The sequence below is a fragment of the Nipponia nippon genome, unplaced genomic scaffold (genome assembly GCF_047370975.1).
Source record: "Nipponia nippon isolate SJK-2023a ecotype South Korea unplaced genomic scaffold, ASM4737097v1 scaffold_34, whole genome shotgun sequence".
In the NCBI taxonomy this organism is placed as follows: domain Eukaryota; kingdom Metazoa; phylum Chordata; class Aves; order Pelecaniformes; family Threskiornithidae; genus Nipponia; species Nipponia nippon.
In genome coordinates this window covers 1,595,523-1,618,264 of record NW_028262352.1, presented here as the reverse complement: position 1 = coordinate 1,618,264, position 22,742 = coordinate 1,595,523, and the positions used below count along the sequence as shown (strand labels likewise).

Here is a 22,742-nt window from a genome sequence, read left to right as displayed (position 1 = left end):
GAAAGAAGGCAAGACGGCTTGTGGATAGAGATAATGACAGTTGAATAAGGAAAGCAAAAGCTGTTCACACAACCAAATCAAAAAGAGGAATTCATTCACTACTTCCCATCGGCAGGCAGATGTCCAGCCACTTCCTGGAGAGCAGGCCCTCATCACGCTTAACAGTTGCTTGGGAAGACAAATGCCATAATCACGAATGTCTCCCCATCCTCCTCTTTCCCCTGAGCTTTTACTGCTGAGTGCGACATCATATTGGTCAGTTGGGGTCCGCTGTCTTGGCTATGGCCCCTACCAACCTCTTGCCCACCCCCAGCCTACTTGCTGGGGGGGCGGGGAAGAGAGTGAAAGCCTCGACAGTGTGCAAGCACTGTTCAGCAATAGCCAACACAGTGGTGTGTTATCAACACTGCTTTATCCACAAATGCAAAACACAGCACCATACAGGCTGCTATGAAGAAAGTTAACTCCATCCCAGCCAGACCTAGTACAACCCTCCAGTTCAATTCCTGATGAAACAGCTGGAAAAGATTAATTTTAATCCTAAACTGAAAGAGCTATGGTACACATCATGTATACACATCGAGGTTTCTTTGGCCAAAAGAAATGTGTAACCCACCAGTTAGCATGTTAGAGGGTTCCCTTCTGTGTCTTATCCAGAGAAGATGCTAGTTATTAGAGCTACCAATTACAAAATGTTATTTCAAACCTTATCAGCAGTTTATGCCAGTAGCCTGGTAAGTCCCTAATGTCCTATATGTCAGCCACATTACACGTAAAAGGAAACAAAACAGAAAAAAAGAAAAAAATAATCAAAGACTTTTTGGATAGGTACTGTGTATATTTGACACTTCAAATAACTCATATGTCTATGCAAAGTGTAATGACAGGTTAAACAAACATATAGCTTTTCTAAACCAAATCACCACTAAATGTCAGTTCTATATTTGAATAACAGAGGTGATCAACTTGCATCCAAATTGAACTTTTGAGTCTGTGAAAGTTTCAGTTGAAGATTTTAGTTTGGATTAATTACAAAAATGGAGGATTCAAGCTACTTCATATCTAGACACGTTGGTTGCTTTTGTATTTAATAAAAATAGCTTTCCCAGTTAGAAAATAGGTGCAGGGAGGGGGCGGGTTGCTTTCTTCAATACTATAGGAATAATTTTCTGGAGAAGCCCCTCAATAGGAATAGTGATGAAAAGAAGTTTAACTGATTTCAAGAGGCAGCTACTACCTACATTTTATGAAACTGGGGCCATCTACAGCAGAGGGCTGGCTTCTGTTATCTATAAAGTCATTTTTCCTAGGTTAAAAATATTTCACCCTCTAAAAAGGTAAATATAAAAACCTACAGAAACCACCTATTTCAGTGGGATTTGGATGAGCCACCAGAAGATATCTGACTGAATGCCACTATGTCACTTACTTTTTCTCTCATCTAACTCCCTCCGTATTTTCAAGATCACCTTCCTTGATGTTTGAATCATTTATCCACTGTACCATGAACATGTCTTTAATTAGAAAGAAAAGCCCACAATTTCTTTTATTCTTATTAAATGAAGTATAGATGCTATTCTTCAACACAGATAATGAATTATCCCATTTTGGATACACAACAGCTTTATCTGAGCTTTTCACTTGCTTTCTTCTACTATACTATGACAGACACCATAGTATTTCTGTTACAGAAAGTTTTTTTGTTTGTAAACTTCCATATCTCCACCTTGCTTTGTTCTATTCACTCAGGAGCAATGGAAGAGTAACTGAAGGTTTTCATCCTCTCTTTCCCACAAGGGAAAGTCTGGCCTCACCCTTGATCTCTGGATGACATCAGTTTAGGAGATTTTAGACTGACTATTGATGAGCAACTTGCCATGGGTGCCACCCAGAACATGAGAGTCCATTCTCAAGTGGGAAAGCAGGAAGAAAATCTGAAATTATTCCCTTTTTTTATTTCTAGCCGAATGACCAGAGATGAGCACAGAAGGAAACAAGCCAAGTGAAATCCTGGACTTCCTGAAGGAAGTGAAGATTTTGGTAGGTACAACACTGTGAAAAGGATTTCATACACCATCATTTGGAAATTCATATTTGAACACCCAGCCAAGCTACTGCTGCAAGGTCTTAACCATCTTTGCTCTTACCAAAAATCAAATTGCACCTTTTTTTTAAATAATTCAAAATGCTAAATACTACCCCCTTTTTAATGTTGTTTCATTGTTGCTATTTTTGCTCACAAACAATATTTTTTTAATCTATTTTGGAAATGTATTTTTCTTACTGTGACTCTGCTTTCACTGAATGGCATCTTTCTGTGTATATACTCGGCATATATATATACTTGCTTGGACAAGACTGTTTCCTTTAGTGCTTTCTAAAAACTCCTAGACCTTGTGCAGAATATGCTTTGAGTCCAAAATACTGTTATAGAATGGAATTTCCTTGCTTTTTTTACCATTTCTTTCATTTCCTTTTTCTAACTGTCTTTCTATATCTTTGGACATTTTTATGAGCACAGAATTCTCAGTGACTTTAATAGGAGTCTGGCATGAATAGGGGTAATAGGATAAGAGCCAAAACAGCTTTCTAATACCTTTTATTGTAGCCTGTAGGTATTGTATCATTGTAGCCTGTAGCTATTGTATATTCATTGGATGTTGTTATGTGAGCTTTTAAAATGATTAGCCATTAGCTATCACTTTAGATATTTTATAGTGTTTCTTTTCCTCTCAGAAATCTATTTTTTCCTGTCTGTTGAGATTCCTGTCCTGCTACTGGTATAGGTTTGCTTAAGTATTTATCTTGTTCTTGCAATTAGTGGGTTTAGAAAAAAAATCTGTTTTCCAATAATAATAATTCCAATGAAAATCATTGTCAAATGAGATCTGCAGTAATTGTCTCTCTCTCACTTCATACAACCACATACACACACACATATGTATATATGTAAAAACAGCTTCTTTGGCAAAGCAGCAGCAGGACCTATGGCAATCAGTAAGAGTAGTTCCACCCAGTGTCTAATGAAAAGGTAGAGAAAAAACACAACCCAAACCAAAACAGATGTTTGTCTTAATGTCTTAGCAGTTCTGAGCTGTCCATGCTAATTTATTTGTGATATGAAGGAATATAACAATTCACATCAATAATTTATTTTATTTCTGAAATTTAATACACTCATTTTTAAAAGTAAACTTTAAAAATATTTAAAAAGGAAAGATGTTACATTAAATTGCATCTTTCTATTCTGGTTCATTTATCACTGTCAGAGAGAGGAAGATTTACCTCTCTCACTATGAAGAAGCAAACTGTTACCAATTCCTATTTTAGACCTTGAAACTGTGATAAGATATCCCAATTGTACAATGGAACTTAAATAAAAGCTCTGATTAGCTTTAGAACATGCTGTATGATTAGTCTGACTTCTTGTGGTAAACATGGGAATATTCATTTGTTTATTGGCATAATGAAACTATCAAGCAAGTAGATGAAATATCCAAAAGACAGTAACAGCAGTGTCCTTGCCAAGATCTACAAATAAATAGGCTATCAGCAGTAGATATATTAAAATTGGGATTGGTGACTGATATAGAGATATATATGAAACAAATGCAATCATTTCCCCATACAGAACACAACAATCACATATTTTAGTTTACCAAGATTTTTAAAAGATCAATAATCTTGCATGATCAGAGTAGATTAAATTGTTGACTTCTAAATAAAACATGCAGATTTACAAATTTCTTAAGAATCTTTCAGGGTAAACTAGATCCTGAGAACTTTATCTTCTGTTAAAGAGGACACTTAAAAGTATCTTTAAGCAAATATTAAAGACATGGCATGAACAGAGAAGGAAGGATGAAAGCTAAGCATATCTAAATCTTTAATTACGTCACAAAACATATATTCTGACAGTACATTTGTGCAGGACTTTTATCTACACAGTGAAAAGAACATAGGTTCCCTAAGATTTTCATTTTATAAGATCCATGCGATTCAGATGTGTTTGAAAACACAGGCAAAATAGGACCACTGAGAAACAATTATGACACCATGTTTTTTCAAACAAACATCGAAAGAACTGAAGCTCTGTTAAACAGCATGTTCATTCTTAAAACTAAAAGCTTCCCTTTTTGGTCTTGGGCGCTCAAGAGAACTGACTGCAATAGAGAGTGTTAGAGGAAAATATATCATGCTCGACACAGCAGCCTGAGAGAGGCGAGGCTGCTGCCGCTCCATGTCCCTAGGTCCAAACAGTAGCAAGGCTGAAAATGCATTCCCGGCAGGGACACGCACAGAGCACACATATACACCACATATATACATACATACATACATGGCCGGCGCGCGCGCACACACACACACACACACACACACAGAGCTGGCCGGGACTTCCCAGGTCTCAATAGCTGACCCCTCCCAATGCTCTCGCCCTCAGAGATACACAGGCGCTCTCACACCCAGACCAGGACCTTAGAGACTCACTCACCCACTTGCTCCCAGTCACCTACTCCCCAGCTAGTCCGGCTTGATCTTCACTAGTGATCACACTCACTCACACACCTGCACTTGCTCCAGTCGCTGGCACCACGGATACATGGGCCCTCCGACTCATGGTCTGACTCCAGTTGCTGCACTCACACCCCCATACACACAGAACAGAGAGCCCTCAGCCAGGAAAGAGAAAGGAATTTAATGAGAAGATAGGACAGACTGCGCTGATCAGGCGCAGGGCGTAGCCAGACAAGCATACTGACCAGCAAACTATTTACATGTGACTGGCCCTTTTTATCCCCTTACCCCTCTATGTGTCCACACTTGTTCCTCCCCAAATCACCTAAACCACTCCCTTGTCCTGCCTTTGGTTCCTCCCCTAAACATCCCATAGTAAGTCCTGCGCGATCCATCCTGCTTTTTCCAAACTGCTTTTTCCCTGCATTTCATAAAAAGTCCCACCCCTAGGCAGCAACCTCCCTTAGTCTGAAAGGTGATCTGGAGAGCTGTTCCCGATGACTCATCTCGATGGGTTTCTGCCTGGACAATGGGTCTGATGGGTCTGCTGGGACAGCCCTGGGAGGGGCCCGGAGAAGGTGTTCATTCCTCAAGAGTCCTTGATTTGGGTTCCCATCTGGTATTTTGTGCCCCTGTGCTCCTCTGGACTTGTGCAGATGGGCCTTTGATAGCCCGGCAGGGTATTATTTGGGCTCCCCTGCCTGCCATTGTCTCTCTGAGCTCCTTTGTGAGTGTGCAGATGAGCTTTTATCACATAACTTAACAGAGAGCATCCAAACACACTTTAATATAATTTTAAAATCATGATGCTGTATGTCACATACACTCGTATTTCTAGGTGCTTTTTCTAAAATAATCTATGCTGTATAAACATACTCAGAGATTTTAATATTTTGGTCACTCAGAATAATCTACCTATATTTTAGAACCATGATGGTTACTACATTAGTAAGGGTTGTTTGATTGCATATGTACAATATGCACTTGCTTTAAAAGGTACACTTTGGTTAAAAATTAAGTAAATTAAATTTTATAGCAGAGCATATTAAAAAAATTAGCTATTCACAGTACCTCATCCAAATTACTTAAAATGCAAGCCATTCAGGTATGCAGTTTCAAAGGAAACTGAACTAAATACTGTGCAAGTTCTAGAAATTATACAGATGTAGGCTTTTATCCTAGAAAGGCTTAGTGATTTTTTTCTTTAATATCTGAGAGAAGTTAAAAGTTGTAAAGAGACCTTCCATGCTATTAAAGTGCAATATTACAGCTGAATTTTCAATCTGCATAGACAGTGCCTCCTGACTGAAAAAAAGAAACTTCTCTTATAATCTCAGATAGTTAACAAGAATGACATAGCTATAAAGTAAATCACTTAATTTTTTCACAACTCTTTCCTTAAAGAATCTTTCCTTAAATAAATGCAGAAAAGAGACTTTATCTGGTTCAGACATTGCTCTAAGGGAGTTGCCATAATGAATTATTCAGTGAGAGTTTGGAAGAGAAAGGAAGGTGAAGAGGCAAAATGGTAGCAGGTGACAAACTTAAAGATTACTGTGGATCAGAGTTTCAGGAAAATGGATCCAGACAAAAACTCAATTACTTAATGAAAACGATCCTGTTTCACTGTTAAAGCTTCTGGTAACCCATTAGAATAAGTCCCTAACCTATAAATCACCTTGTACTGCATCCTCAGGTGATGACCTAAAACCCTATGAAACTTCCAGTGACTAGTTTCTTCCTTTTTTAGTTCAGAAAAGGAGTGGCCAAAAGAAATTCTCCCCTTTATTATAGGTCTGAAAAATATCGGAAATTACTATATGTAACCAAATGCCAAAGGATGGCGGTTAGCTCTCGCTGCCACCCCGGGCCCCGTGGGCCCTGTCCCGAGTTTCAGGAGAGGAGAGATCTCCTGTGACCTCTCTGATGGCCTGTGGGCACGGCCTGAGGCCGCAGCCCGGCCCAGCTCCTCTCTGTGCTGGGCGTCGGCCGCGCCAGGCCCCAAGAGCCGCCTCCTCCCCGGGGCTGCGGCGAGGGCCTCGGAGCAAGGGCGCTGCGGTTTTGCACGTCTCCAGGAAGCGGCGGGGCGTCGCTGGACAGCTCCGGAGCGCAGCGCAGTGCCCATGTTCTGGAGACGGCGCAGATGTGTGCGACGGAGTCGGGGCCGGGAAGCCCCGCCGCGGAGGCCCTTTCTCGTAGAGGGCGATCCCGGAAGCGAGCTCAGCGAGTGCTCTCCCCGTCCACCTCAGGACCCCCCGGGTTTCTGTTGCGTGGGGCACCCCGGCGGCGGGGCGGGGGGCGAGGGCATCCCTTACCTGCGGGAGTGGTAGGAGACGGGATCCCCGCGCGGGAGGGGGCAGGGCGGATGGGGGGATCTCTCCGCCGCCTCACGCCGCAGCCGGTCTCCCCCGACGAGATGCTCCTTGTTTTGGTCCGCCCGACCAATCGGACGCAGCGGCTGGATTCTACGGAAGCCGGGATGCGTCCTTCGTGGAGGCAGCAGGACTCTTCCCTGCCGACCATAACGCATTGCGCAGGGCGCACCACCACCACCTGGTCCTCCTGCGGCTTTAACGCCCCTGACATGGAAACACCATTGCAGTTCCAGCCGGGCTTCTGCTCCGAGCAGCAGCAGCACGGCCAGGACAAGCAGAGTCTTCTCCAGCAGCCACAGCAGCAGCAGCAGCAGAGCCCATGCCTCCAGTGCAACAACTGCACCTACTATGGGGCCGCTGCGGCAGCAGCGGGGGATAACCTGCCCTCGCTGCTCCGCACTTCTTCGCCCCTCTCGTGCGCCTTCAGGACTCACTCCTCGCCGCTCTCCATCTCCGCCTCCTCCCGGCAGGGCAGCCAGTTGAACGTCAGCGAGCTCACCTCCTCCAGCCATGCCGGCTCGTCCAGGCAGCCCCACCAGTACCCCCAGTACCATCAGTGCCATAGCCTGCAGCACCAGCAGGCAGCCAGTCCCAGCAGCAGTGTCAGCAGCGGCAGCACCCACCATCACCACTACCAGCAGCGTCGGGAGAGCAATCCCTTCGCCGAAATAGCCATGAGCAGCTGCAGGTACAACGGCGGCATCATGCGGCCGCTCAGCAACCTGAGCTCATCCCGCAGGAACCTGCACGAGCTTGACTCCGAGTCTCAGCCGCTCCAGCCGCCGCTCGCCAGCCCTATAGCCGCTGCCCCGGAGATCGTGGTCTCCAAGCCCGAGCACAACTACTCCAACAACCTGGCGCTCTACGGCTCCGGCGGCACGAACAACGGCGGGGGCAAGTCCAGCAAGAAGAAGAACCAGAACATCGGCTACAAGCTGGGGCACCGCCGGGCGCTCTTCGAGAAGCGCAAGCGCCTCAGCGACTACGCACTCATCTTCGGCATGTTCGGCATCGTAGTCATGGTGATCGAGACAGAGCTGTCCTGGGGCGCCTACACGAAGGTACCTGCCACGCCGTCGGACCGCCTTCCTCTCGCTCTCGGCGCCGTCGGCGCAGCCCGACACACGTCCCTCCGTCCCCGTCCCGTGCCCCTGCCGCGGGCTCCGTGTCCTCCCCGGCCCGCGGGCGAGGCCGGCTCGCGGGAAGGCGGCTCCACAGCCAGCTGCGCTCTCCTGTCAGCCGTTCAAATCCGTGCGGTCTAGCCGCCCGGCGCCTCCGTCCTCGCGAAAAGGCGGCCGCCGCCCGACCCCGACGTCACTTCGTTTCTCTCAGAGCCCAGCGCGGCGGGACTGTTCGACCCTCGCCCGGCCCTGCCGTGAGGCGTCCCTCGCCCTGAGAAGTGCCCTGAATCCCCGGCACCGCCGTGTGGGGCCCACTGGTCCTCCGCCCTGAGACGAGATGCTCCCCCCGCGGTTCCGCAACCGTGAGGCGAGGTGTCCCCCTTACCCCGGCCCCGCCATGAGGCACCCCCCGGCCCCGACACTGTAAGGCGAGGCGACCCTCCCTCCCCTCCCAGTCCGGGCTCCACTGCTCGCAGTGGGGCTGGGGAGCCCGGCAGGGCGGGAACGGTCCCATGCATGTGGGTCTCTGACGAACAGTGGTGTCTTTGTGTTGCAGGAGTCTCTGTATTCCCTCGCTCTAAAATGCCTTATTAGCCTCTCCACGATTATCCTGCTTGGGCTCATTATTGTATACCATGCAAGGGAAATTCAGGTAATGTTTCACTTTATGAATTGCTGAATGTTTGCATATCTGTGGTTGCAGAGTCAGTTTTTCTAAAGGCTTTATTGTGGTAAGCACTTTGCACTTCCTGCTGATTCAGAAAACAGAAATAATCACTTAGTGCTTCCTGAAGTTCAGTTTCATCCCTGGAGAGAAATAAGATAGGCTACATGGACACATTCGTGCCTGTTAGGGACTGTTACCTGCGATTATGCTAGTAGGATCACTTAGTTCTGAGGTTATAGCACACTTTCTCTATGACATACCTGCTGTCTTCTGTAGCAGATGTAGGGCAACAGTCTTTTATTTCCCAGTGACTAAATGTCATGCTGTGCATTTTCTCTGGATAGCAGGGCTAATTATTAGGAAAGAGGCATCAGTAACTTCTAAGCATGTAATCTTCACTGTGCTGTTTCAGATACTAGCATACACTAGAAGAATATTTAAAAAGAGGGGGAAATCTTATGTTGGATTTGTTTTATTTGATGCCATAGAAATTACAGCCACTAGGAAATGTGACAGAGGAAAGCTGTCAAGACAGGTAGGGATGAAGGTAGGGGGAATTTAATGATCAAAGCTATAGAGTAAGTCTAAAAATGCTGTCACATGTCTTGTCCCAGATACTTAGTTCTAATTTTAGTTGTCTTTTTTTTTTTGATCAAGAAATTACAATTTGACATTTCAGTTAAATTGAAACATACGAGAGAGAGTTTTCAAAGTTTTGAAGTGAAAAATACTTTATTTATAGATACATTGGTGTTTTTGCTCTCTAATTAGAGATACCTTGGGCTACAGGCAGAAATTATGGTTTTCAAGGGCAAAGACGTCTTTTTCAGCAGTACCAATTAGCAAAAAGGAGAAATTAAGAATTGTATAGTACCCTTCTTCTATGCTGTAGTTCTAATATGAAAGGGCACCATAGTCTCCTACTTAGACTACTGTTAGAGAAGTATTGCGTTACTGATGACTCTCTGCCAAATGGGATCCTGTCCTGCAGTCCTTACATACGAAAAACGCTATTTCTGGCTCAGAACCCAGTTTCTTTGCATTAATATCAAAGATGGGCAGCTGTTTAACATTATTGTGCTCAATAAACAAGTGTCTGGTGACAGAGTACCACTATAAACTACTGGAATACTGATGAAGAGGTTTCTTTCTTTGTGTAAAAATAAATAAATGTAGCTGCTGCAATGTGGGAGCCTTGTTCTCCAGTGTACCTTGCTATAAGTGGTGCTTGAGGCACTAAGAACAAAGCTGAAAAAAACAAGCTCTGTAAGTATTTGAATTATTCTATGTATTTTCAAGAAACTTTAAATAGAAAACAATACACAAGATAACCAAATAGTCATAGGTTTCTGTATGCATAAGCTTACAGTAGGTAGTTACGCCAACATTTGCAATTTTTTTCCAGCGAATTAGATACACATTTTCATTCTTTCAGAGATTTGTTATGGATCAGAAAAATCAATCTTTTAAAAATCTTCAGTTGTATTTCTGATTTTTTTTAATTGATCATTTTAAAGAACTCCTTCATGTATGAGACTACATGGAAGGAGTTGGGCAATCATGTGACTTAATCGAGGTTAATGTAGTTTTCAACACTGCCTGACAGTATAGAATACAAGCATGCCTGTTTGTAAAACAGTAATACTCTATGTTTTTGTCTGAGAGACACTGTAGGCTGCAGTACTCATGTCAGAGCCTGGAGTAAGCTGCAGCTCCAAGGAGCTCTGTCATTCATCTTGAAAATGAAAGGGAAGTTTTGTTTTCAAGGACACTATTGGAAGGAAAGGCCATTGTACCACCCTTAGCTGTTAGATATCTGATAGACTTTTAATTTAGGCACAGTATGTTTATATACGCACACTTGACTTTTTAAAAAATAAGATGAAAAACACAGAGAAATATTTACATCCATCTATGGTGCTAAATTTATGTTACACCTTAACTCTGAAAACAAGAAGTATCTTTAAAATACTTTAGCTTAGAAATGTACAGAACCTACTCCAAGTGAAAGAAAATACTGCGTAAGCCTGATAATGTAACGATTTTAAAATAATCTTTAAAACTGACTGTTTTCTGAAGGAATACTTGCCTTTAATTCAGGCAAATATCCTGCTATGTACAGTGGAATATTTCTTGAATCAGGTCTGTAGAATCATGCCCATAGATGGTTGGTTGTGTCCTGGAGCACCAGCTGTTTGCTGATCTTGTTCAAATTTGATCATTCCTTTCTTATTCTTCTCTGAAAGATACTTAGACTTTATCAGTAAGCATAGTGTAAATTTGCAGGAATTCATCAAGACAATGAATTTTGTTGTACAGAACAGAATGGCAATGAATTTTGTTTGCAGTGTGGTATGTTTCATAGTCTGATAGAAGCAAACCTACCTGAAAGAAAAGCAGTTTTTCCTGCAAAACATGAACTAAAATATGTTGGGAAAGAAGATGAAAGTTTAGCAATTAGTAGTGCTTTCAGATTTAATATTTAGAAACACCTGGTGACATAAAATGTCTGCTAACCAAAATCAGCTGCTGCTTTTTTTTTCAGTAGTCTGTGCCCTTGATTTCTTGGTAGGAAGTCTGAACAGCCGTGCTGCAAGCAACTCTATGGTAGTGCCTAACAGTATAGCAAGTGACTGTCCATTTAAATGACCTTGTGTTCTGTTTTGAAAACAGTCAGCTCATCAGTTAAACCAAACTGTGAGTTTGCTTGTCCCAGACCTGCTGAACATCCTATTTTAAGGGAGTTGGAAGGGAAATTTAAGACGACTTATATGGATTCTTCACAAGAATATTATTTGGATCTGAGATAATTTTTTTTTCCTTTTTTGTTTTCTTCTTTTTTCTTTTTTAGTTTATAAGTAGTAGAGGAACAGGAGCACCTTCAGTATATAAGGGGGGGGGAGTGTGTGTCCTCCGTCTCCTTTTCAGCACCGCAGACAGCTCTGCACGTTGCACATTATCCGTGGCGCCCTTGGCTGGGCTGGGCCTGGCTCAGAGCAACCTGTGCTGCGGAGAGGGAGGCTGCCAGCCTCCCCAGCTTCCCTCCCGCAGCACAGCCAGGTGAGTTCTCCTGCTGCCTGACGGCACATGCATAATTTTGGACATATTTTTAGCCTTGCATTGTAAACCTATTAGCAAAACAGATTAATTTTTGTATTCTATGAAACAGCTCTGCATTTGACAGACCAAAGTCTCCAGAATGGCATAGCTGCAGTATTTAGACAAAAATAACTGTTTGGCTGCTGTGCAGTTTTGTGAAATATTGGAAATTTTAAATATTTGTGAAATATTGGAAATGTTAAAATGCTTTCTTCAAATAGGTTTTCAGTGATTGCCATGTATTAGTTATTCTGTTTTATTAGCTATTAGTGTTATTATTAGTATAATAATAAGTATAAGTACTATTAGTGTTATTATTAGTTATTAGTGTTGTTATGTATTATTATTATTATTAGTTAGTATATTAGTTATCCTGTTATTCAGGAGCTATTATATTTATTAAATGTGACTTAATGTTAAGACTATAATAACAGTCAAATTAAACCAGGTAGTTTTAAATGATAATTCTTAGCCTACATTATCATTTCCAGAAAAGAGGATAAAAACACAAACAATGCTTCTTTCACCTCCCTCCCTCTCCCGGGAAAAAAGCCAGATGAACAACAGTAATGATGTTGGAGCCAAGTATGGTGACAACCCCAAATCTGTGTATTCTCCTTTTGGTTCATTGTTGTCATGCTTGTAATGTTGTTAAAAACATCACACTTGGGAGATTATGAAATATTCATTACTCGCTCTCTAAGCTTGTGTGGTTGTTGATTCAGTTTGGAAGACCAGTAGGAAAAATGTAACTCTGTTATCCCAGCCTAGAACAGGTATTTCTCTGACTACTGTTCCATTTGAGAAATACACTTTCGAAGAGGTGGAGGAGGGAAGAGCTAAGAAGATAGTATCATCCGATTATCATAATAATTTAAAATGTATAAATTGCCCACTTCATGCATAAACAGTTTGTTACTTCATGATATTTTACATAATTAAAATAGCAGCATACAACATGATTAAAATTGTTGTTTCTAGACAACTTATTGTTCCATTCCACATTTCCCTAATGCAATTTGCTGTTAGATTAATAATCAGGTGGAAGTTAAGAAACTTTTTGATAACAGTTCACATGGTAAAGCTGCATTTTTTTTCTACTTCTACTGAGAAAGTAGACCTCTGTGTCTCTCTCGTACTGCTGGAGATAGAAATGCTTTTTAAATGTACAGTTCCTGAAGTTTTACTGGCACTTCCTTATATTACTTAAAACAAAGGATTAAAACCAAAATTCTCTAAGGTTGCTAATAAGATGTCTTTAATCCCCTTTCTTGGGTATTCTGTTCCAGCCTGGTATTTCTTGAAAGATGACTGTCACAGGGTAGGAGGACTATGTCCACTGGGATACTTTTGCTTTGGTGCTGGACTACTTAGAGTATCCCTTCTGTAAATAAACCTTGCCCTTCTATTGCCTTTCTTGAATAATGGTAACCTGTGTTCTTCTGGACTGAATCTGAACCTCTTCTCCCTCTTCCCTTGATACAGATGCTCTCACTCATACAGAAAAATGAAAATTGTTGATATTTGGCAGAAATGAATAGAAATCTTCATTTTTTTGTATATGAATTGAGGTTTCTAAACACTTATAAATTGGACTGTCAGTTCATGCTCAAGTAGAACTCCTGTGGAAAGTCATGCAAACTTCGAAGTTAAGGTTAAGCCATCGTTGTCACAGCAGAGTTCATCTTTAGAATTCAGTCCATCACTTTCCAGGTCTCCAGGGAGAAAGCACCCTCAGTCCCTAGATTGTTCTGAAGTGGTGGGAAAATCATGTGATACTGATGGATTTGGAATGAAACATTTTCAGTCTTCATTATGGAAAATTATCACACATGTGATCCCAAATATCTTGCTGAAGACTCAAGAGTCTTTTGTCCTTTTCCCTGTCTCCTGAAAACTTGAAGAAATGGAACAGGCAGTACTAGGAAGCATAAGTGGATGTTAATAAATACATTTCTTGACTGACTTACTGTGCAAATAAATTCCATAATGCATGATTCTAATAAACACTGCTTATGGGGCTTTAATTATCTTATTGGAAAGTTCTTCAGAAAAAATCCTGCATTCCCTAAGAAATATAAACTCCCTTACAGTTTCCCATCACAAGCACTAATGGGTAATCTGCAGGCAAATTTGTTTATAACTATGTAATCCTTTTGCCTTCACTGTGGTGGTACATGTTTATCTCATTGTCTTTCTTCTTCTGTTGACTCCATGCCAAAAGAAACAAAAGTCTAGCTTGCCTTTGCTTAAGTACGCTGAATCATCAGCTAAGACTGCTGCTGCAAAAACAAATGACGATTAAGAGCACAGAAAGCAAGTCTGTTGAATAACAGGTGAAAATCAACAGAATCGTAGAATCATAGAATGTCCTGAGTTGGAAGGGACCCACAAGGATCATCGAGTCCAACTCCTCTCCCTGCATAGGACAACCCCAAAATTCACACCATATGTCTGAGGGCATTGTCCAAATGCTTCTTGAATGTTGTCAGGCTTGGCGCCGTGACTGCCTCCCAGGGGAGCCTGTTCCAGTGCTCCACCACCCTCTGCATGAAGAACCTTTTCCTAATGTCCAACCTAAACCTCCCCTGGCATATCTTCCTGCCGTTCCCTCGGGTCCTATCATTGGTCGCCAGGGAGAAGAGAACAGCGCCTGCCCCTCTCCCTTCCCTTGTGAGGAAGCTGTAGACCTCGATGAGGTCTCCCCTCAGTCTCCTCTTCTCCAGGCTGAACAGACCAAGTGACTTCAGCCACTTCGTATATGGCTTCCCCTCTAAACCCTTCACCATCTTCATGGCTCTCCTCTGGACACTCTCTAGTAGCTTTGTATCCTTTTTGTACTGTGGGGCCCAAAACTGCACACGGTCCTCAAGATGAGGCCGCACCAGTGCAGAGTAGAGCGGGACAATCGCCTCCCTCGACTGGCTAGCAATACAGTGCTTGATGCACCCCAGGACACGGTTGGCCCTCTTGGCTGCCAGGGCACACTGTTGGCTCATGTTCAACTTGCTGTCGACCAGAACCCCCAGATCCCTCTCCGCGGGGCTGCTCTCCAGCCTCTCGTTCCCCAGTCTGTATGTACATCCAGGGCTGCCATGTCCCAGGTGCAAAATCCGGCACTTCTCTTGTTAAACTTCATACAGTTGGTGATTGCCCAGCTCTCTAATTTGTCCAGATCTCTCTGCACGGCCTCTCTGCCCTCGAGAGTGTCAACGGCTCCTCCCAATTTTGTGTCATTGGCAAACTTTGATAACAAACCTTCAAGTCCTGCATCCAAGTCATTTATGAAGATATTGAAGAGCACTGGCCCCAAGATGGATCCCTGCAGAACCCTGCTAGTGACTGGTCGCCAGCCTGATGTAACCCCATGTACTATAACCCTTTGAGCCCGACCCGTCAGCCAATTGCTCACCCATTGCATTATGTGTTTATCCAGCTGTATGCTGGACATTTTGTCCAGGAGGATACTGGGATAGACAGTATCAAAGGCTTTACTGAAGTCCAAAAAGATTACATCGACTGGCTTCCCTTGGTCAACTAGGTGGGTAACCTTGTCATAGAAGGAAATTAAGTTTGTTAAGGAGGGCTTTCCCCTGTGCTGGCTGGGGCCAATGACTGCATTGTCTTTCAGGTGTTTTCCAATAACTCCCAGAATACTCTTCTCCATAATTTTGCCAGGCACAGAGGTGAGACTGACAGGCCTGTAGTTACCAGGGTCATCCCTCTTGCCCTTCTTGAAGATTGGGACAATGTTTGCCAGCTTCCAGGCAGCTGGGACCTCCCCAGATTCCCAAGAGCATTGAAAAATCATTGAGAGAGGTCTCGCTATGACATCAGCCAGCTCTTTAAGTACCCTTGCATGAATCCCATTGGGCCCCATTGACTTATAGGGATCCAGCTGGAACAGCAAATCCTGCACAAGTTCGGGGTTTGTTGGGAGTTTATCATTCTCGCACTCATGGTTCTCTAGCCCAGAGCTCTGGGGGTCCCAGAAATAAACTTTGAGTGATAATTTTATTCTGATCTAAAACCTGTTGAAAATTACTGAAATTTTTCTGTTTATTTTAATAGGCCTTGGATCAGGAGACAACAAATCTCATCATGTGCCAGTTTTGGTCCAGGATACAGTATAGGCTTGAAATTTACCTTGTACCAGTGAAGCTTAATACACATTCCATACAACAGAAAAGCATGCTGATTATAAGAAATCTAGAGACATCATATCTGTTAAATTATCACTTCAGGAGTATTTATTTGATATTTAGTTTTAGTTCCATTCAGTACACTTTTGAATAGATTATATCTGCAAAACTTGTTGACCCAGGAAAAGTTACAGGTGCCCACTGTCTCTGAAAAGCAGCACTGTAATGCATAAGACAAAGAAGGCAGGACAGAAAATCCTTTAATGTTGGTCAAGCATCTAATGAACAGTGACTGAAAGGATCTGAGGCCTTTTGCATTGAAATTAAATGTAGAAGATGCTTGTTTCCAACAGCCTCCCTTAGGATATTGGAGGAGGTTGTATCTAAATGGTCAGGCCACTGAATGGTTGGCCTGACAATACCTACCATTGTCCATTCAAATGCACCCTTGTTCTGAGCATTTTTTAATGAGGCTGTTTGTTAGAAGTTTATCAGGACATCAGGTTTATCTTTCCTTAAAAATACGTTCTTAAGTGTAGAGTCACAGGTGTACTCCTTTGGCAGAATGAATAAATTAGCTCATTTTATCTAGCTTCAGATTCAGTATTTCTTCCTTTAACTTCTGTTTCCCCTATTCCCTTGCAAAAATATTGCCAATTTCTTCAGTGAATATATCCTTTTTAATTGGTTCTAGTTTTCCCAGTAGTAATGAAGCTGATCTTCCCTGAAGAGAGTAAGGCTTCTCTCACATTGGGAACAGCATCTGATGGCAGCCGTATTGGGAGATGGCAGTTCTTCATGCAGTGATCTGTAGAACAAATTAATTTTTGTGATGAATGAAGAAAAACAAATCCTAAATCAAGAACTGTAAAATGCTATGTTCTTCATACACAGTCTTGGAATTGCTGCTTCAGTGCAAAACTAAATTCATTCCTAACTCTGGAATCTGACTAATGTTTCCATCCCAGTATGGCTAAGATTAGTGCACTAGTTATAGCAGACCACCTACAAGACCAGAAAAGGTTTTTAAAGAGATGTTTTTGTTTTGGAAATATTTTATTAGTATACTAATTTTTTCAATGTGGTCATTTGTTGTTGTCGTGGTTTAACCCCAGCCAGCAACTAAGCACCACACAGCCGCTCGCTCACTCCCCCCACCCAGGTGGGATGGGGGAGAGAATTGGAAGGGTGAAAGTCAGAAAACTCGTGGGTTGAGATAAGAACAGTTTAATAATTGAAGTAAAATGAAATAGAATAGTAGTAATAATAATAATATAATAATAGTAATATACAAAGCAAGTGATACACTATAAATTGGCTCACCACCCGCCGACTGATGCCCAGCACGTCCCCAAGCAGCGATCGCTGCACCCCGGCCAACTCTCCCCAGTTTATATACTGAGCATGACATCATATGGTATGGAATAACCCTTTGGCCAGTCTGGGTCAGCTGTCCTGGCTGTGCCCCCTCCCAGCTTCTTGTACACCAGGCTGAGCACGGGAAGCTGAAAAGTCCTTGACTAGTGTAAGCACTACTTAGCAACAACTAAAACATCTGTGTGTTATCAACATTATTCTCATCCTAAATCCAAAACACAGCACTATAGCAGCTACTAGGAAGAAAAATCAATGCTATCCCAGCTGAAACCAGGACAGCTGAGGAAGCTCAAGTGTGATTGTTCCATCAAGAGTCCAGACTAAAGTAGAAGATTGCCTCATGAAATATATTTTTAATGATGCTTTTCTTGGGAGTTTCTTCTTTGTAGCGCTGGGGAAGAAATCTGGATATCTAGGAACATCTTTTTTTTTCCTTGGAGTCCTAGGATTTCACTTCTTGACACTATCACCTGCATAGAAGGTTACTGGGAAGAAAGAATGGCAGTTTTAGGAGCATCTCACCCTCTTTGGGACCCTGAAGCACATACATACAGGGAGAACTACATGAAAAGAAATTCCATATGTCCCAGCAATTGCTGAGTGTTGTAATGGTTCCTTGGCACCACAAGCTGTCAGGGATTAAGCCATTTCACAGTTGTTTGAGACAAATGGTAGAGCTGAAAGTCTGGCCTGTAGCATTTAAAAATATTGAGCAATGCCTCAGAATATCTTTGGAGAGAGAAAGTGAAAAAGAATACTGTCAGTATCTGATTTAGAACAGAAGGAAAATATGGGGAGGCAGAATTTAACCTTATGTTAGTTTATGTGAGCACGTCCTTTCTTTATTATCTCATAGAGTATTTGGGCTAGTGTTTTTATAATGATCTGAGGGACAAAAGTTAAAAAAAGACGTGGACAAACCTGATAAGTGTGTTGAGTAACACATATATGTATATTGAAATGTTTGTGGCTATGTTCCTCTCTACGTGTGCCCTGTCATAGTAACTATGATGTATATTATTCAGGTGTATTTTAATGTGCAGTTTTTGATACTGCACATTGGAAACTATGGTACACAAAGACCATAAGTAGTCTGAGCCTCAGTTACACATCTCTTCCTGAGATGGTCAGATTTAATGCTGTCTTTGAGGGAAGCATTTCGAGCCTACTTAGCCACCAGCACACATTAACATGAAATTTTCTTTACATGCACTGACATACACAGTGTGTATAGCAAGATATCAATAGCCATGAAAAACTCATTTTGCATAGAGATACCAAATTTAAATAAATATACTATGCAAAAAATCATTTTTATGATGAAACTAAGTATCAGACTTTTACAATCATTCTTTTAAATTGGCATTTTTATAATTAGGTGTGTATGTGCATATACATGTATGAATGATAGAATAGTCTAACTTCCCCATTTGAACAAACTAAGAATGTTTCATTCGTGTAGATAGCTATATCCACAAGATCTTGTGGATCGATTTCTAATGACCTATTAGAAAATTTGGTCTTAACTCTGGATGTGGGAAACATTCTGGAAAATATAAGATAACAAGGCTTTCATGTAGTTTTGTGAAAAACATTATTCTTTGCCTTCTGTGCTTTGCATGCCGAAAGTGTTTGATGCCTCATGGCTTTATATAAGACTTAAACTTACTAACTTCTCTGCTCTGTGGCACTATATTCAGGATGTAGAGTCCTCAGGAATTCCTACAGGCTCTCCAAGATCGAGGACAGGCCTTTGGATAATTTATAGACCATTTGATTATATGCCTTCTGATGATGAAAGAAGGTGTTTTTCATCCCCTAGTTAGGGAAAGGCTTAAGATGTCTATCTCCAACCACCATATGATTTTCAATTATTTGTACTTAATACCTTCTTCCTCTCTGAGGACTATAATGCTGGCTTTAGTTGCATAAGTCATATTTTGGGGACTAGAAGCTATAAAAAAATGTTTGGTCAAAAATTTGGTAGAACAGTAGCCACAGAGGCTATATTTTGCTAGTCTGTGTCATAGTTCCATCAGTTCTTTTATAAGGGTAAAGTGACTCCAGTATTTAACCATTTAAAGTTTGGATTTTTAAATTAAACAATTGCCACAATGCCTTTATGAGTACAGTTGAGTCTCCTTCTGCAAGGAATGCCTCAAGGAGTACAGCTGATGCTACTTTATCATTGTTTATCGCTTCCTTTTTATTCCTTACAGCAGAGCAGTGATACTGTTTTCACATTTGTTCTTCTACTGGGATTGTAAAGAAACTGGCCAATTTCCTTGTACTTTGCATTCACCAACATCTTCAGATAGCCTGCTAGGAATTTGTATATACTAATTGATACTATATATACTATATACTAATAATAATTGATATACTAATGATTTACAGAATTAATTTCTCTACTTTTGTTTCAAGTAGCTTCAGGGAGTCTCTGATCTAAGTTGTCATTGTGTGCAATCTGTCTACTCTGAATTTGTTTCTCTTTGTCTAATCTGGTGTTATATGAATTTAACACAAATTGTTATGTAAATACACAAACACCCATTAATATCTATGATGTGCTATCTGTTTTTATATTTATACTCTGTGGTGTTAGAAACATCAAGTTTATTTATAGTTTAAGATTCATGTTTTATTTTTACATACCACATGTTGGAAATGTATTATATAATTTCAGATGAAAATAACTTTTAAAAAATTTTTTTTATAGAGTGCAGGCTTAGTAAAGGTAGATGGTAGTTCTGTATTTGAAGAAGCTTTACAGAGCACTGGTGAAGGACTTTTAAATTAGATTTCAATGTTAGACTAATAATTAATAAGAAATTTGAAAGCTATGAGCAGGCATAACATCTTTGACCTTGACTGGAGTTTGGCCTTCTGTGTAGGCTGTAGGACTCAATTTTATAGGAAGAGCTTGTTCTCTTTTTATTACTAGCATCATTCCCCATTCGAATGGGGATTAGTATCATAAAATGAATGCATGGTTATTATAACAGAATTGACTGAAAGCAACTGAGAGGGTGTGGGGGTGTGTGTGTATATATAAAAATATAAAAAAATATGCGCCCCCCCCCTTTTAAATTGTGCTGTTCAGCTGTTCTTTCTCTCCTCCATTCATTTTCCCTCCTTGCTTTCCAAATAGTAAATGTACACAACCAAGCAGGCAGGAACATGTAAATACCACTGCATTTTCCAAATTAAAAATTAACAATTACATTTAGTAGGTTGCATAATTGCAAGCATATAAAATGTACGTGAAATCCTGTACTAATTTCCATCTATTTTCAGTACATCTCAATTGACTTGTTATCCACAGCCTATTTTGTTCCAGAATATTTGATATTCCTGTATTTAATGGACTGAATTTAGAGACACGGATTTGTATGGAAATTTACCTCATAAATATGATTTTGAAATGTTACTTTTTTTTAAAATAGGAATATTTGTACTGTATCTGTGGTCCTCTGTGGCTTCTGGTGCTTTCTACCTTCTGTGTTTTCACCTCCTAAATCTCATTATGTGACAGCTGAAGACGTTATCACTTTCAAATATTATTTTCCTTAGAAGCAATTGGCTTAGCCAAAGTCAAGAGAAGTTGATAAGGATTTTCTGTGCCTGCAAACATAACCCATTCCACTTAGCACTACTGAGAAACTTCTTTCTTTGTAGCATATTAGGATTTCTTCTGCTGACAACTGAATATGTTCTTAAGTATATGTTTCATAATGATATCCTAAAGTTTTTAAAAAAGTGATTATCATTTTCTTTTATGAAAATTGTAAGATCAAATTTTGATGTGTAACTCAACATTCTTCTATTCTCATCTTTTGAATCGAATCAATACTTAAGGTATCATTTTTCTTGAATTGCCTTTCTGCATATAGTATTCATATTGAAATCCGCGAAGACAGTAGGTAAAAAGGGAGGACAAAAGACCATTGCTTTTCCAGCATATTCTGCAACTTTAAAAGAAATTTTAAAACACTGCTGATTTAACATGTATTTGATATGTATCTGAGAACTGAAATGGTCAGCTGTGTCATTCGTTTATTCTTTTCTTCAGAAAACCACACAACATTTGAGGAATTTGATATTATCTATCTCATATTCAGTTAAACTGGTTACTATTCATCTGTATTCTGGATGCTCTAAATACTTGGACCTCTTTATAGATATTTTACCATTTGTGTGATCTGACTGACAGCATTTGCAGGCTAATCACAAGAATCAAATGCACTTGAGCCTCATTGTATTTTGAAAGTTTGGCCCTTTATATCAAATATTACATTTGCTAAGTGTAAACCAACTGTCTTTTGGTAATAAATAAACAGATAGATTTGCCTTCCTACCAGTATGAATTTCATTTTTATATCTAGCATACAAAGTCTTCAGAAAGACCACAGGTAAAAGAAAGTGTATGTGCTCATGTTGCATACATTGAATTCACCGAGTGTGTTTCTTTAGCTTAATTCAACACTATGTTTCTTTGGCTTTAATAGTATTGCAGTGGAGGTAAGAACTATACCTAAGATAAAGAGAAGGAACATGAAGGAGCAAAAAACAGGTCCAAAAATAAAATAATTGGGGTTGGGTTTTTTGGTTTGTTTGTTTGTTTCTCACTGTGGTTAACTTCTTTCTTTCTTTTAGTGTCACTCCAACTACAATAAAGTTAATTTATTGTTATCACTTTCTTAAACAAAGAACTGGAACAATTTTCTGGAAGACAAACTGAATGTGTTGGGAGTAAGATGTAGAATGTGGTTTTGGATCTCTAAAGATACAGAGAGTTCAGGCTTGCATTTCTGAACTTTGGAAGGATGGAAAGGGGCAAAAAGCAATGCAGATGAGGAATTGCTTGTTTGGCCCTGTATATGGTGTGTAGCATGCTGGAAATACTTTTCTTATGTTCAGAAGGACATTCTTTGTGTATTTCACCTTCTCACCCCTTAAATTACTTCTAAGTTTTTAAATAATCTAATTTTAAAAATCCTGCAAAAGTTTTTTATTTCCAATTACATATTTACTGAACAACCTTGTCTAGATTCAGACTAGAAGTGAAGTAGGTCTTCTCCTGTTGCTGAGATTGTATGTTCTTTTGTCATTATGGATTATTTTACTTTTTTGAAGAGTTACCTTGCATATTCTTACTCTCTACTAGTGACAAATATTGTTCAATTAAGTATTTAGTTAGTAAATCTTCAGGAACAATATTTACTAAACAGTGTGAAGTGTTTTATTACTTTTGTTCCTGGGTGGTAAACTGAAGGCTTTGATTCTGCAAGGACCTACATACATGTGCATTTAATTTTCAACTACTAATAGACCTCACCTGGCTGCCTAGGCTACTCTGGTGTTTGCAGGCCTCTGCTTTTCATTTTTGTTTTTTTGAAGGTGTGACTACAGTTCATTTAGACATGGGCAACCTAGCTTTAAAACA

General features: G+C 40.7%; 2 protein-coding genes across 2 annotated transcripts in view; both read left to right on the top strand.

Moving 5' to 3' along the window:
* The window catches only part of LOC104019890 (macrophage immunometabolism regulator), a 78,652-nt gene extending 76,304 nt beyond the window's left edge, over nt 1-2,348 (top strand). Inside the window, exon 3 of the transcript XR_015707648.1 lies at nt 1,964-2,348. The gene's annotated coding sequence lies outside the window, so the exon portion shown is untranslated. The remainder of the gene's footprint in view (nt 1-1,963) is intronic.
* A 2,093-nt stretch (nt 2,349-4,441) lies between these two features.
* The window catches only part of LOC104020097 (small conductance calcium-activated potassium channel protein 2-like), a 143,768-nt gene continuing 125,467 nt past the window's right edge, over nt 4,442-22,742 (top strand). The window contains exons 1-2 of the mRNA XM_087770871.1: nt 4,442-7,951; nt 8,568-8,663. Of these exons, the coding sequence (XP_087626997.1) occupies nt 6,659-7,951; nt 8,568-8,663 (1,389 nt within the window). The 5' untranslated portion in view covers nt 4,442-6,658. The remainder of the gene's footprint in view (nt 7,952-8,567; nt 8,664-22,742) is intronic.